At 41.2% G+C, this 14,782-nt stretch overlaps 1 protein-coding gene across 4 annotated transcripts in view; it reads right to left on the bottom strand.

Moving 5' to 3' along the window:
* Positions 1 to 14,782, bottom strand: part of FGFR3 (fibroblast growth factor receptor 3) — a 102,991-nt gene that overhangs the window by 62,325 nt on the left and 25,884 nt on the right. For all 4 annotated transcript variants that reach the window (XM_077280197.1, XM_077280196.1, XM_077280195.1 and 1 more), the window contains exon 3: positions 4,572 to 4,835. In XM_077280197.1, the coding sequence (XP_077136312.1) occupies positions 4,572 to 4,835 (264 nt within the window). The remainder of the gene's footprint in view (positions 1 to 4,571; positions 4,836 to 14,782) is intronic.

A 14,782-nucleotide genomic window follows, 5' to 3' on the forward strand; every position in this document is an offset into this window, starting at 1 on the left:
GATTTTATGCCGACTACAGAAGAGGACTCCATGCGGAGTGCTGGAGAAGAATGAATAGAGCCCAGGATGAGGGACATTATACCAGAAAGGGGCCCAGGATGAGGGACATTATACCGGAAAGGGGGCCCAGGATGAGGGACATTATACCAGAAAGGGGGCCCAGGATGAGGGACATTATACCAGAAAGGGGCCCAGGATGAGGGACATTATACCAGAAAGGGGGCCCAGGATGAGGGACATTATACCAGAAAGGGGGCCCAGGATGAGGGACATTATACCAGAAAGGGGCCCAGGATGAGGGACATTATACCAGAAAGGGGCCCAGGATGAGGGACATTATACCAGAAATGGGCCCAGGATGAGGGACATTATACCAGAAAGGGGCTTAGGATGAGGGACATTATACCAGAAAGAGGCCCAGGATGAGGGACATTATACCAGAAAGGGGCCCAGGATGAGGGACATTATACCAGAAAGGGGCCCAGGATGAGGGACATTATACCAGAAAGGGGCCCAGGATGAGGGACATTATACCAGGAAGGGCCCAGGATGAGGGAAATACCAGGTAGGGGCCAGGTTGAGGGACATTATACCAGGAAGGGGCCCAGGATGAGGGACATTATACCAGGTAGGGGAAAATGCTATAGCATGGGGCCCACGATGTAGATTATTACAATTAAAAGCCAGGACAGGGGACATTATTACATGTGGGGGTTGAACGAATGTCTTTATAGGATCTAGAGGGGGAAACAAACCCGCCAATTTAGCCAAGGTCCAAATTTTGCACTGGGGCCTATCGGACAGCAGTGACACCACTGCTAGAACTGTTTGACAACATGTGAAAAAAAAAAAAATAATAATAGCAGCATAACGCCCGGTAACAAAGAATTCTTGATTAAGGGTGCTCTGTCACCAGAAACGCGTTGATCTTGGATCTTGTTTTTATTCCTATTGTTTGCTGATGTTTTATCCTTTATACCACATGAATTGAAGTGAATAAAGTAACGGATTTTTTCACTACATCGTTGAGCTGGATCTCCTTCCTTTTCCAATAAAGAAGTCTTACACAATGGTATATAAACACGTAATATTAAACATGAAATAAAATAAAGTTTTTGAAAGCTAAAAGCAAAAAACAGAGGGGGCTGGTGGTTAAGATATAGAAGAACAAGGATCTCGCAGCAAACACAATGCAGCCCGCTAATATATTCTGATATCTCTATAAAAGAAAAAAAAAAGGCAGAAGCCTCAACAATGCCTGTTAGCAATTCCACAGAGCTTGCTGCCGGAGGGAATACAGTGTGAATATTTCCCCTTAGAATTACTCCTCATTCCTATTACATAATGTATGACTGCTGCTGGCATAAGAATGAGAACTATTTTAGACAATATGAAGCAACGGCAGGTCACATTTTTTCTGTTAAAGAAGCCATGGGTCCTTACAATCATCACGTATTTGCATTTACATGATTTATGTGCAAAAAATAAAAAAATAAATAAAAAACATTCATCAATCACACGGGGATATAAGGATCTGAGGTTTACAATAAGCCACCGGAAGGTTACAAAACCCAGATAACTCTAGATAAAAGCATTATTTTATACAGACAAGTCATACAAAAAAAAAAGAAAAGACAAATTGTGAATAAAAACGGTTACAGGTCCGATCACACAATTTAATTTTTTTTTTGTTGGAGGGTGAAAAGTGAAAAATGGAAAAGTTAATCCAACATGACGGATTCATTTTCCCTCATGAAAAGTAGATGAATCCAGACTCCAATAGAAATTCTATAAACGGCGAAGGAAACCAAAAAGAAAATCTGTCACCGAGAAGGCTTTTTAAGCTAGGAAGCAAACATAAAAAAGCTTAAAGGGGTTCTCTGGTGGAAACAAGTTATCACCAATCTACTGGATAGGTGGAAATTTACTAATCGGTGGGGGATCGACTGCTGGGAACGGCACCGATCAGCAGAATCTAGAGTTTTTATCCCGCATGGGGCACAAAATGGAGCGGCAGGTCGAATGCTTGGCCGTAGTTCCATTCGTTCTCTAGAGGGCTGCCAGAAATGGAGAATAAACAATGATAAGTTGCCTTGCCCCCTGCCAAACGGTGGAGGTTCCCAGCAAGGCTGTGGCGTTGGAGTCGTGGAGTCAGAGTCGGTGTCATGGAAATTGAGGAGTTGGAGTCGGAGGTTTGGCTTACTGACTCCACAGCTCTGGTTCCCAGCAGTTGGAACCCCATCGATCAACAAGTTATCACCTATCCTAAAGGGGTTGTCCTATAAAAACAGGTTAAGTAATGTATTTGCCACAAGCTTCCCTCCAAGCTTTTATAAAGGAATGGTTCCACGCTTGCTATTTTTGGGCAGCTTTGGCCAGAAGTCTGATCACGTTAAAAAGTCCCTTTCAGGGATTAAGGACTGGCCTTTCATAAGGCAGCTTTTTCCTGATCAATGGGTCAACCCAATTTCCATCTGCCTCATTTGGAGCAAAAGACTGTAGGCGATCAACCTATTCGATCATGGATCACTCGTTATGAGCAGGAATCTGCCCGTCCAGACCCATCTAATAGGATGATACCATATAGTTAGTATAGCCTGATCACTCTATGATCCATGATGGTCCAAACCCTAAGGCCCCCACGGCGGAATAAGTGCAGAACACATAATTAGTAGAACCTATAACTCAATGGCCGGTGGTGGTCCAAACCCTAGGACCCACCACGGAATAAGTGTAGCGTCACCTTCTTAAAGTTTCCCTAGCATAGCGGCACTCCTGGCTATCCAAAGAACAGAAGTCAGCAACATTTACGCGAGACCTTGAAAACATTTTTCATATCGCTGAAAAACAGTTGAACATTCTTGCAAAGAAGTAGGCACCAAAGAAATAAACTCCCGTTTTAATAGTTTATTTTAGTTCTGACCAGAAATCCAAAAATTCCTACAAATAACAAAATGAAAAATTGCTGGGTTTGGGATTGAGAAACTAAAAAAAAAAAGAAAAAAATATATTTATACTGTATATAAACATTTTTTTCCGCCTGAGCCCACTTACCCCCTGAAACCACAACGGAGCCCAGAGAATAGGAGATTTGATCCTTTAAAAAGTCTTCATTATTACTTTCCCGGCTATCAAAACATTGGATCACCTCCGTGGACACACAGCTGTTTTCCATTCAAAAAGTACCACCAGCTGCCCAATTCCAGCCCCCCCAACTTGCACCCTTGATCTCTAAAGGATTTAATGCAATTTTATAGACAAAAACAGATTTTAGGACCTCTGGAGGAGTCCTAGTGACTCTTCTCTTGTTACGGTGATTGGTTTTAAGGAGGAGGGCACTAAAAAAAAAAATAAAGTCCAAAAATGTGCTCTTTTGACTATTTAATTGATGTGACCTCCAAACGTCTGGTGGAATTTCAAATAATAATGATTAAAAGCAGATGTATAAGAAGGTGGCAGGAGAAAAAAAAAGAAAAGGTGCGATTTAAAAAAAGTGTTTGATTTTTCCTCTTAATCCTGGACAGAGACAGATATTCCCCCCCTGAGATCCGATACGTGACTCATTAGGGTCAGCCGGTAGCTTCCAGTGAAGTAGACGTTCTGCCGTCTATACCTCTCGTAGATGTTAAAAATTCTACTCAGGCAGCGGAGTCACAAAGATAGTGTTGATCTACGGCTGATCCAGCTGGTTTTAATAATTAATTACATGCTCTGGTAATTACTTTCTAATTAGGTGTTGATAATTAACATCTTATGGCCTCCTCTTTGGTCTTCAACGATGGCTCAAGGGTTTACCCTTTTTTTTATTTTAGGAAGTGGAAACTGAAAAACCATCATATAAAACATAAAAAATTCATGAAATTGAAATTTTGTAAATTGAAGTTTTGTAAAATTCTGACCTGATAATTAGGGCCCCTGACCAGCAAAAGTCCAGAAAGGCGTTGTCCACTACCTTTGACCATGGGTCCATTTTAATTGTAAGATAGATTTGCAAGAAAAAACAAACACAAAACCCCTATGCAGGGTTCTTTTTTTGGTGATGACCACTGCAGACAATCACAAGTCCCTTATTTGCTGTAATCCAAGCCGGAAGACTAGAGACTAGAGATGGGCGAACCCCTGGATGTTCAGGTGTGGCCGAACATTTTTTAAAAATTATCTGATCATCGCCTGTATGTAGCAGAGCCAATCGGGTTATGGCAGCTTCTAGTCTTCCATTGAGACTATTGAAGCATGCCAAAGTTAAAAAAAAGTTTTTAAAAATATGAAAAAATATAAAAGTTGAAATCACCCCGTTTCGCCCCATTCAAAATAAAACAATAAAACAAAAATCAAACATACACATATTTGGTATCGCCGCGTTCAGAATCACCCAATCAATATAAATTTTTTTTTAACCCAATCGCTAAATGGCGTAGCAAGAAAAATAGTCAAAACGCCAGAATTACATTTTTTTGGTCGCCACGATGGGCGGTCGAAAGATTGTATCTGCACCAACATGGTACCATTAAAAACGTCAGAAACGGCACGCAAAAAATAACACAAGACTTAACAAAAAGTCAAAAACTTACCAGCTACTCTGATGGTAAAGTTCCGGAGAAACTCAGTAGAACGCAATAAAGTGCAGCTATAGATCCCCGAATCATCGTAGGAGACATTTGTGATCTTCAGCAGGTTCTGTCTCGCGTGCGTTCGGTTGCTTTCCTTAATTGCAACCCCATCTTTTGACCATAAAATAGACATGGAAGGGCTCTCCACGCTGCATGACAACTCGATGGTCTCTCCAACACCAAACATCAGATCATCAAGAGCGCCCAATTCTCCGGTAAGGTAATCTAAAAGGCAAAAAAAAAAAAAAAAAGCAATGCAAACGTTAATATTCAACCACCTATGGCAAAAGTAATTTCATAACATGCAAACCCCATAACAATCATCATCGGCTAGCTGGCAAGAAGGAAGATTGTGCAGCAAATTATATTGCTTGGAAATGACAGATCTTAAAAAAGGAATTGTAAGAAATTGGTGACAAAAAAATAAAATAAAAAAAATTAGCGCCACTATTGGCCATGTCTGGTATTGCAGCTTAGTCCCATTCAAATAAAAGTGACAATGCCAGAATTTATGTAGGTCACACGTGAAAAATTCCTGGAATATGACCTCCATGATAATATTATTTTCGGAAAGCCTTAGTTAAGTCTTGCAGGAGGTTGCTGGGACTCTGAAATGCCTACAGGCAGGGTACCACATGCTTGTCAGCTTAACGAAGGGAAAAAAAAAGAAAAATTGGCAAGCAAGCCGCTTCAGGGGGATCAATCAAAACATGCTCCATTTTAATTAACTATCTTCGTAGTGGGCAAGTTCTTTCAAGTTATTGCAAATGCAAAATGTTTCAGTTTTCATGGTTAATTTAACTTACCAAAAAAAAAAAAAAAAAACCCTGAAAAATTAACATTTTTGAAAAAAAATTAAATAAATACCAATAAAAAAACCTGAAGAAATAATTGCAACCATTTTTTCTCATTCTTTGCACTTGGCAAGGGATGCTTATTTTAGTTGAATTGCTGACCCTGCCATTAAAATGGGCTCTAAACCAATTTCGAAAGCTCAAAATAAACACCGAGCTGTAAAATGCTCAACTAGATTTATACTCCGCTTCTGCTTCCTGTCAAAGGCTTCTGTCAGGACATGATATTTAGACATTTCTTTTGCGCGGCGAATCTACCCATAAGGCCTGTCAGTGTAACACCCCTCAGGATCAGTCTTGTCAGAATAATTACACAAGTGATAAACAGTTTTTTGCTGCCAAATGTCCAATTTTCTTTTCAACTTCACCCCCCAAAAAAGTGAGAATATAAAAAAAAAAACCTAAAAAAACCAAACCACTACCATAAGCCCAACAGGGTCAGGAAAGATGTAGAGAACAAAAGAAACCCTCTCGTGTTTCGCAAACTAAAGGCTTATTCAGTCATCCGTGGACATAAGTCCGAGATCGGACCTCTAGTGCATAGACTGGCTGCGGGTCTCGTAACCAGAGAGTCACAACTCCATGTATTTCTAGGAGGCTGTCCTGCTCAGGTTGGGAAAGCCGCGGCAAGTCCGCGCATTCAGGTCCGATAGAGGACCGATTGGCACGAATGCATGAATGAGCCTGGCCTCATTCAGACGTCAGTATTTTCCAGTATGAGAAAAATGGACTTTGATCCAAGTGGTATCTTTTTCTTTTGTTCTTTCCACGAATGAGAAAAACTACCGTAAGTTTCTCCACCTTCCCCTTTCTAACAGTCCATCGATAGTCATCCAAGTGCCATTCAATTATTTCACGGACCCAAAGCCATTGCGTTGTCAATTTAGATTCGACGCTCAGATCAAAAAATTGGACAAGTTTCCGATATTTTCCGTGGACCACTTGGGACAGTCCAGTAGAATATCACGGGTAGCACGCACACAAAAAAATATGAACGGTGAACGAGTCCTGAGATGTGGTCAACACTATGCACTCGAGATAACCATTTGATTTGCGGATAAACCACAGCAATTTAGTCACAATTTTTGGCAAATTTGTTGCAGCTAAAGGTTTTGGAAAAGTATGCTAACAAAATGTACCATGGCTGCAGCAAGTGCCAAATCAGCCCAATTTACAAAATATGCAATTTTTTTTTTTTTTTTTAGTTTTTTCCATACGGTACAAATCATTGATTACAATTAGTCGGCACAAGGCATCACTAACTGAGCCTAAAGGTTTATGTTCTAGCAAAAGGATTTTCACTAATGGCCCCTTCTGTCTACTTATTACCTCTGGGTACTGAGAGTCAAGCACAGGCAGGTGGAGTAACAGCTGGGTGAAAATTTAAGAAAAAAAAAGAAAAAAGCCCCGAGCAGCAAATCCGTCTTGTTTTGTCAACTTTTTAGACCAGACCACTATGGTGACAAGACAGAATAAATATTTAAGCTTGTGCCTGAATATCTTACCTAAAGTTAAATTGTGGATAGAGAGGGAAAAAGAAAGTGTTGTAACTAAAAAATTTTTTTTTTTTTAAATTATGTTTTTCCTTACATTTTTTTCTTAATTTTGAAATAATTAAAAAAAGTTTATAATAATACCAACCCCAAAAAACACAGTGGTTCATATAGCTCTGCCTTAACAAATAGTTAAACAGGTTCTAGATGACTAACCCCTAATACTTTCTTCTGCCAATTAGCGAGCAGGTCTTCTTTGGGTCAGCTGTGCCCTGGTATAGAGCCAAGCTCAGCATGCATGGAGGCGGGAAGAGACTCAAGTGGTTTGTTGATAAAACAAGACATGCCTTGGTGAGCAAGGACTCCTTTTTCAAGCCAAGAAGATAAGGACCACTCGTGGCAGGGTCTTCACAAAGAAGCCGTGACTGGAAGATTGGCTTCTGCCACAAAGGATGCTCAGCAAGAGCTGTACAAACAGACAGCTGTCTACAAGGACACCAGCAGCTCATTCATGAGCTGGCTTCTCATAGAAATCAATGCGTGGAAACAGAAAAGGTTTTAATCCGTCAAGGAGTTATTATTATTATTATTTATTATTATAGCGCCATTTATTCCATGGCGCTTTACATGTGAGGAGGGGTATACATAATAAAAACAAGTACAATAATCTTAAACAATACAAGTACAATACAATACAAGGAGAGAGGACCCTGCCCACGAAGGCTCACAATCTACAAGGGATGGGTGAGAATACAGTAGGTGAGAATAGAGCTGGTCATGCAGCGGTTTGGTTGATCGGTGGTTACTGCAGGTTGTAGGCTTGTCGGAAGAGGTGGGTCTTCAGGCTCTTTTTGAAGGTTTCGATGGTAGGCGAGAGTCTGATGTGTTGTGGTAGAGGGTTCCAGAGTAGGGGTGATACGTGAGAGAAATCTTGTATACGATTGTGGGAAGAGGAGATAAGAGGGGAGTAGAGAAGGAGATCTTGTGAGGATCGGAGGTTGCGTGTAGGTAAGTACCGGGAGACAAGGTCACAGATGTATGGAGGAGACAGGTTGTGGATGGCTTTGTATGTCATGGTTAGGGTTTTGTACTGGAGTCTCTGGGCAATGGGGAGCCAGTGAAAGGATTGACAGAGGGGAGAGGCCGGGGAATAGCGGGGGACAGGTGGATTAGTCGGGCAGCAGAGTTTAGAATAGATTGGAGGGGTGCGAGAGTGTTAGAGGGGAGGCCACAGAGCAGGAGGTTGCAGTAGTCAAGGCGAGAGATGATGAGGGCATAGACTAGGGTTTTTGCAGATTCTTGGTTGAGGAATGTACGGATTCGTGAAATATTTTTGAGTTGAAGTCGGCAGGAAGTGGAAAGGGCTTGGATATGTGGTTTGAAGGAGAGATCAGCATCAACGATTACCCCGAGGCAGCGAGCTTGTGGGACTGGGGAGAGTGGGCAGCCATGCACTGTAATGGATAGGTTCGTTGGGGGGGTCGCGTGAGATGGGGGAAAGATGATGAATTCTGTTTTGTCCATGTTAAGTTTCAGAAATCTAGCGGAGAAGAAGGATGAAATAGTGGACAGACATTGAGGGATTCTGGTTAGTAGGGAGGTGATATCTGGTCCAGAGATGTAGATCTGTGTGTCATCAGCATAGAGGTGATACTGGAAGCCATGAGATTCTATGAGCTGTCCCAGGCCAAAGGTGTAAATGGAGAAGAGCAGGGGCCCAAGGACTGAACCTTGTGGGACTCCGACAGATAGGGGGCGAGGTGAGGAGGTGGTGTGTGAGTGGGAGACGCTGAATGTCTGGTCTGTTAGGTATGATGAGATCCAGGATAGGGCCAAGTCTGTGATGCCAAGGGATGAGAGGGTCTGTAATAATAGGGAATGGTCCACTGTGTCAAAGGCAGCCGACAGGTCGAGGAGGAGGAGGACAGAGTAGTGTCGCTTGCTCTTGGTCGGTTAAGAGGTCATTGGAGACCTTAGTTAGGGCAGTTTCAGTGGAGTGGTGTGACCGGAAGCCAGATTGTAAGCGGTCAAAGAGGGAGCAAGAAGAGAGATGGGATTAAGTTAAGATTTCTAGAAAGTAAAAAGTACATGTATGTAGACCGTCAACCCAAAAAATGTGCCTATAGACACATTACACAGGCAGTATAAACACAGAATTCTTCTTTTTTTCCCCGTTATCTGGTTTTAGATTCTGGATAGAGACAAGTCATCACCACCTTACAGGAGTCCAATATCGGTTAGCTCTACCCAAGTCTAAGCCTCGATAGACATATAAAAGACTAGAGGATAGAGTTTTGTAGCTAGCTTACATACAGTAAGGGTTTTGGCTAAATATGTGTTAAAGTTGGCCATGGACATTAGACAGGAGCAGGTTGATGGTTGATAAACAATTGGCCAAAAGTTCATCTGTTGGACAGTTGTTATGCAGATGTTGCCATACATGTTCAATGGCATCGGGTGAAAAACAAAGGATCCTGTTTTTAAGGGAACGTAATTTCACAAATCTCTTGTGGACTAGAGACTATTGGACTAAACATATTTCCTTCCAGGTGGTCTGTCAGTGGTTGGTTAAAATTATCACCTCCTACATTCCACCAAATCCAAGATCGTTTCAACTAAGAGCTCGAGCACACGTCATCAGTTTTTCTCTGGTGAGACATTTAAAATAATAATAATAATTAAAAAAAAAAAGTTTCTCCACCTTCTCCTATCGATCAGTCCATTAAAACGGACAAGCACTTGGATCGCACTCAAGTGCTGTCTGATATTTTTCACGGATCCATAGAATTTCATTACAATGTTTGATCTAACTCTTGGATCAACATCAGACATGTGTCCACGATTTTGTATGGACCTCTCGACCAGCAAAATATCATGGACAGGTAAACAGCCACAGACTAACATGGGTACAAGTGCTATCCGTGAAATACATGGATAGCGCTCATATATGAAAATCCGATGTGTGGACGAGGCAAAAGGGCGGCCAGGCCTTCTCATTCTCCAGTTGCAGGCCGATGTTCCAATCTGACAGACCTGCTTTAGTGCCCATAATGTAGCTACACCTCAAACAAAATGGTATAGCCAAGGTGGATCCCAACATAACACTTGCCCTAGGTTCTGGTTTCTTTGGGCAGGGAGGCGTTGGTGTGTCTGGCAAGGCGAATTTAGATGAAGATGTAGTGCAATAAAATTAATTTTATCTCCAGATGAAGGATAGCCTAACTTAGGACTCTTATATTTAAGAAGTAAAATTTCACCTTGAGGAAAGGACCAAGATGGGGTAGGAAGACCTATAGGCCAGACAGTGCTCTCTATCTTTTCTCTAAAAATATAACAAATGCATAGAAATATACATTTTCAGCTCCAATTGTAGTAAAAATCTACATTGTCGTAAGGACATTGATTGATCTTCAATTTCAAACTTAAGTATTGAAAGTTACCTCCTTATCCATGAGGATTTCTACATAATTTGCAACCGAAAAAACCCAACATTCTAAGCATGTATGTCGTAAGTCAGTCAAAACCTATTTCAACAAGAGCTCTTCGTGGTACCCATTAGCCAACTGATTTGTAGTTCTAAGCCCACCTTTTTACCATAAAAAAGGGGATTTTTTTTTTCCTGCAAATCAAAACAAAAAACAAAAAAAAACAAATCGATCAGGGCTATGGAGTGAGGGACATTAGCAGCCTCCATTCACTACAGCCCTGGGGCCTCTAAAATGAATATATTTGAGTATAGTAGAAAAGCTAGGAGTGGCATTCAGAATGACGCATATGAATTGTATGTATTCTTCTTTTCCAAAGAACCAAGGGAAAAAGGAAAAAAAAAATGTCTAGGTCTCAAACCTAAGAAAGGAAATAAGGATAGTAAGCTCCAATATCTGATCGCGACAAAGGGAACTTGCCTGATCTGGACACTAAACTAAGCTTTTTATATTTGGAATTAGGTTGCGTACGGTCTGACCCAAAGCAGGAGGGTGGTGTGCAGGGGACCACTTTGTATGACAGTTGTGAAGACAATAGTTAGCACATATCAAAATATTGGTCAAATGATGCATAATTAATAAAAATTCTATTTTTTTAAAAAAATTTTGTTTGTGTGAGGACTAAAGAGGAGCAGATTGATTAGCGGGACTCCGGTCCAGAACCAACACAGTGGTACACGGTAGCTAGACGGGAGGCCCGCGAATCTCTCACTTTCCAGTGTCCCTGGCATGGATGTTGATGAACCCAGGCTGGCGTTGGGTCATCTGTGCATCATGTGACACAGAAGAAGTCATGCAAGCCCTGACAAATAATATGGCGCGCCGGGGACGCCGGAAGGTAAGAGATTCATGGGTCTCCCGTCTGGCTGCTGGGTTACACTGATCTGGTCCGGAGTCCCACTAATTGATTCGCTCATAACTAGTGAGGTCCTATTCTCCAATCTGGGGGCTCCAGTAAAAAGACCACACTTTGGCAAAAATATACAAGGAATAAAAAAAAGAAGAAAAAAAAGCATCTAATAGGAACATAAATCGTGCCATATATCAAGCAGCTTAACAATCAGTATGACATGTCTGAGTGATTTCATTTTATGAGAGAACCTGATATACGTTGTGTAAAGCCGGGCTTTGCAGGAGGAGAAAGAAAAACAGATGTTGCCATGAAAAGGCCTATAAATCTGTCTCTGGTCATAGCCGCTCTGCAGACAGTACGAAGCCTAAATTCTGATTTCTATCTATACGAACAACTCAAAAAAATGAAGTAGTACTCAGGTCACAGGCACAGTATTTTTTCTCCCAAATATTATTTCAACTGATGCATTTTGCTCATTGTCCGTTGATTAGTGGCCTGCTCCATGTCTTAGTCCCTCACAATGGTCAAAAATTTATTTTCAGGATTTGATGAGGAATAGAAAAACCCAAACTATTTAGGTTGCAGTCAGACATCTATTATTATTATTATTATTATTTTTTTTTTTTTGGGGGGGCAAATTAGAAAAAAAATGGACCATTTTTACCACTATGATGGATCCTATATTCAGCCATCTACGGCCCGTGCATCTATTTTGGCCATCAATGTGGCATCAATTTTTCACATATACAAAAAAAAAATCTAAAGCTTTTCATACCCATTGACGGTTAGAATAAAAAGGCAGAAAACACATGGATAAAAACACAGATGGCATCCATGTGCTACTTTGCTCATGGACCCTTGTCTCGGATCAAAAAAAACACACATTTTCAGATCATGCACAGAGACTATATAGGATTCGTGTCTATGAAAAACAAGGAATACCGGATAAATGTGAAAAATTAACATCTGAATGAGTCCTTACTATCCCTCTCATGTGAAACACCTGCAATGAAAAAGGGGAAAATTGTACTTTTGGGGAATTCAAATTCTGGTGGACTTTTACTTCTTCAAAAGACTTTTTGGAAAAAAAAAAAAAGTTCTTGCTCACGTGACAACAGGAAATGGCCATGTAACCCTTCTATCCCCCTCAAATCACAGCTATGTCGACTCAAAACCCGGCCTCCATCTGAATGCTTACACTTTTACTATGAGCCATCTAATCTTTACTGGATGCAGGCAGCTGGCTGCAAATTCTCCACAATAATAGGCTTAATCCCAAGTATCCTGGAAAAGCCTCGACATCTAAATAAAGAAGGAGTAAGAAAAGAACAGCCCTGTCACAGAAGAAAAAAAAAAACAAAAAAACGGCAAAATCTTAGATATCGGCCTGGGACAAAAGGCCTACAACTCACACAATGAGCTAAATGATGCAGGGCGGCTAATTAAAAGCGGAAGTACGGACTCTACACAGTTAATGTTGTGTAGGAGTTTTGAGTCTATTCAAATCGGACCCCCGACTGGGCCCATATTCAGCGAGAAATAATTGTCATTCCAACTACGTGCGTCCTAGTTTCAAACTGAAAATTATTCCCCGGTAGAATCATCAAAAGTATAGAAAAAGGGTCAGGTCAAGGTTAGAAAATTCATTTTTTTTTTTTAAATTTAGAAAAAGCAAATAAAATTATATAAAATGTGTAAATTCTACATGTCTCCACCTATCATGGGCTAAATGGGTATGCTCAATGTGCTCACTATCGGGCACTGCCAAAATCAGAACCTAATTTTTGGCAATACCGATCTAAAATCTGTTGGAGAGTATTATGGAGGCTGGTTTGAGGAGACTAGTGGGCCATTTAAACCACAGAGAACAGTCTCCAACATTTATAAAATGAGCGCGAGGGTGTCAGTACAACACACAGCTTATTGTAAGTTACCGTTATTGGAAGTCGACAGATCACACCAACTTCCCGGGATTTTTAAGGGCCAGTGAGAGCTCACCATGATGCTTAACAGGGCTTGGGCCCTAATATCAGGGCTAACCCGTTCCAGGGGACCCTGCCTTTCACAAAAAAAAAAGTCAACCCTCGCCGGGGCTCCTGCGAGTTTCTTGGGGATAGTCTGTGTTGCTGCTCTGGGAATCCTAGCAATCCCCTTGTTGGAAAGCCTCGATGTTCCGGTGGCATCCGGTGACCTCTCGTCGCTGGTCTTTGAAAAGCTTGCACCAATTGCCCAGATTCCGTGTACTCACCCAGACCTGGGACTTTATGAGTGTTCACTTTACAAGTTGAGTCCAATAGCAGTGATGTTGTGACATGAAGGGGATATGAAGACGTCGGGCTAATTAGCTCAGCCACAACGGTGAAATATGACGGCAAAAAAAGGAACCGGACCACGGTGTCGAAATTGGGTACTGTGAATCTGGTTTCCTCCTCTCTATTGAACATTCATGCAAATCTTTGTATACATGTGGCATTGTCTAAAATTTCCTTGTTTTCTTTTTTTAAGACACCGATTGAAGTGCTAGATTTGAATTGAATGCTACTTTTTCTCATTGAAGAAATTCTGCAAGTAAGAAAATACCATCCATGAGACAAGAACGTAGCAACAAAAAGAGAGACGAGAGATTACTCTCAGAACAGCCAGCGTTGGCGATTTTCTTAAGGGGCGGAATTCCACACATATCGAAAGACATGTGTGACTCCAGCCACTTTCCAGGTCACATTCAACATTTCTAACACACTGTGGTTGCAATTTGTCTTAATTATAGTGAATTACAGACAAGTGAGATACTATTATTAAGCACACTTAGGCATGTTAACTCTTTTGACAGCTACCCATTTTCTTCTCATTAATTGCCAGGAGAAATTACCGTAAGTCTGATATTCTCAGTTCTAAAACATCAGTTTCTGTCAAGATATTAACGTCCTCAGACGGCAGAAAAGTGTTCAGTGCCATTCATATATTGCCGTTTCGTCTTGCGTCAGGTTCCTTGCCATCACCTTTGACTCAGCTTCAAGTCAGATATGATTTCTTACCGCTTTTTGGCTTTCTGGTGAAATCATCAGGTAGAGAAATGAACAGGACTGGGAATCTCATGACAAACCAGTTCTAAAAGTAGAATGGAATGGGCAGAGGTCAAAGGTTGAAAGTCAAATGCAACTAAAGGCTCAAGGGCGGAATCCAAAAATTTGAGTCACATGCATTAGAAAAATGCTGGTCAAACCTACAGATTTGGGCAGGATTGACGTGTTTTGGCATCTTCAATAATCACCGCTCATAGGCAGAGTGAAGATTCAGGTACATCGACTACACCACGCTTGATCCCTTTTTTCCCCCTCATGAGAAAAACATATGACATGGATGTTTAAGACGGAGTTGGAAGAAGAAGCGGTTTGACACCTATTCCCAAAAAAATTTGGAAAATCTCTACCGATTGGATGGGTTTCCTGACAAGAAATTGATCGCAAAGTGTCCCCCACTGATCAGT

The sequence above is a fragment of the Ranitomeya variabilis genome, chromosome 1 (genome assembly GCF_051348905.1).
Source record: "Ranitomeya variabilis isolate aRanVar5 chromosome 1, aRanVar5.hap1, whole genome shotgun sequence".
In the NCBI taxonomy this organism is placed as follows: domain Eukaryota; kingdom Metazoa; phylum Chordata; class Amphibia; order Anura; family Dendrobatidae; genus Ranitomeya; species Ranitomeya variabilis.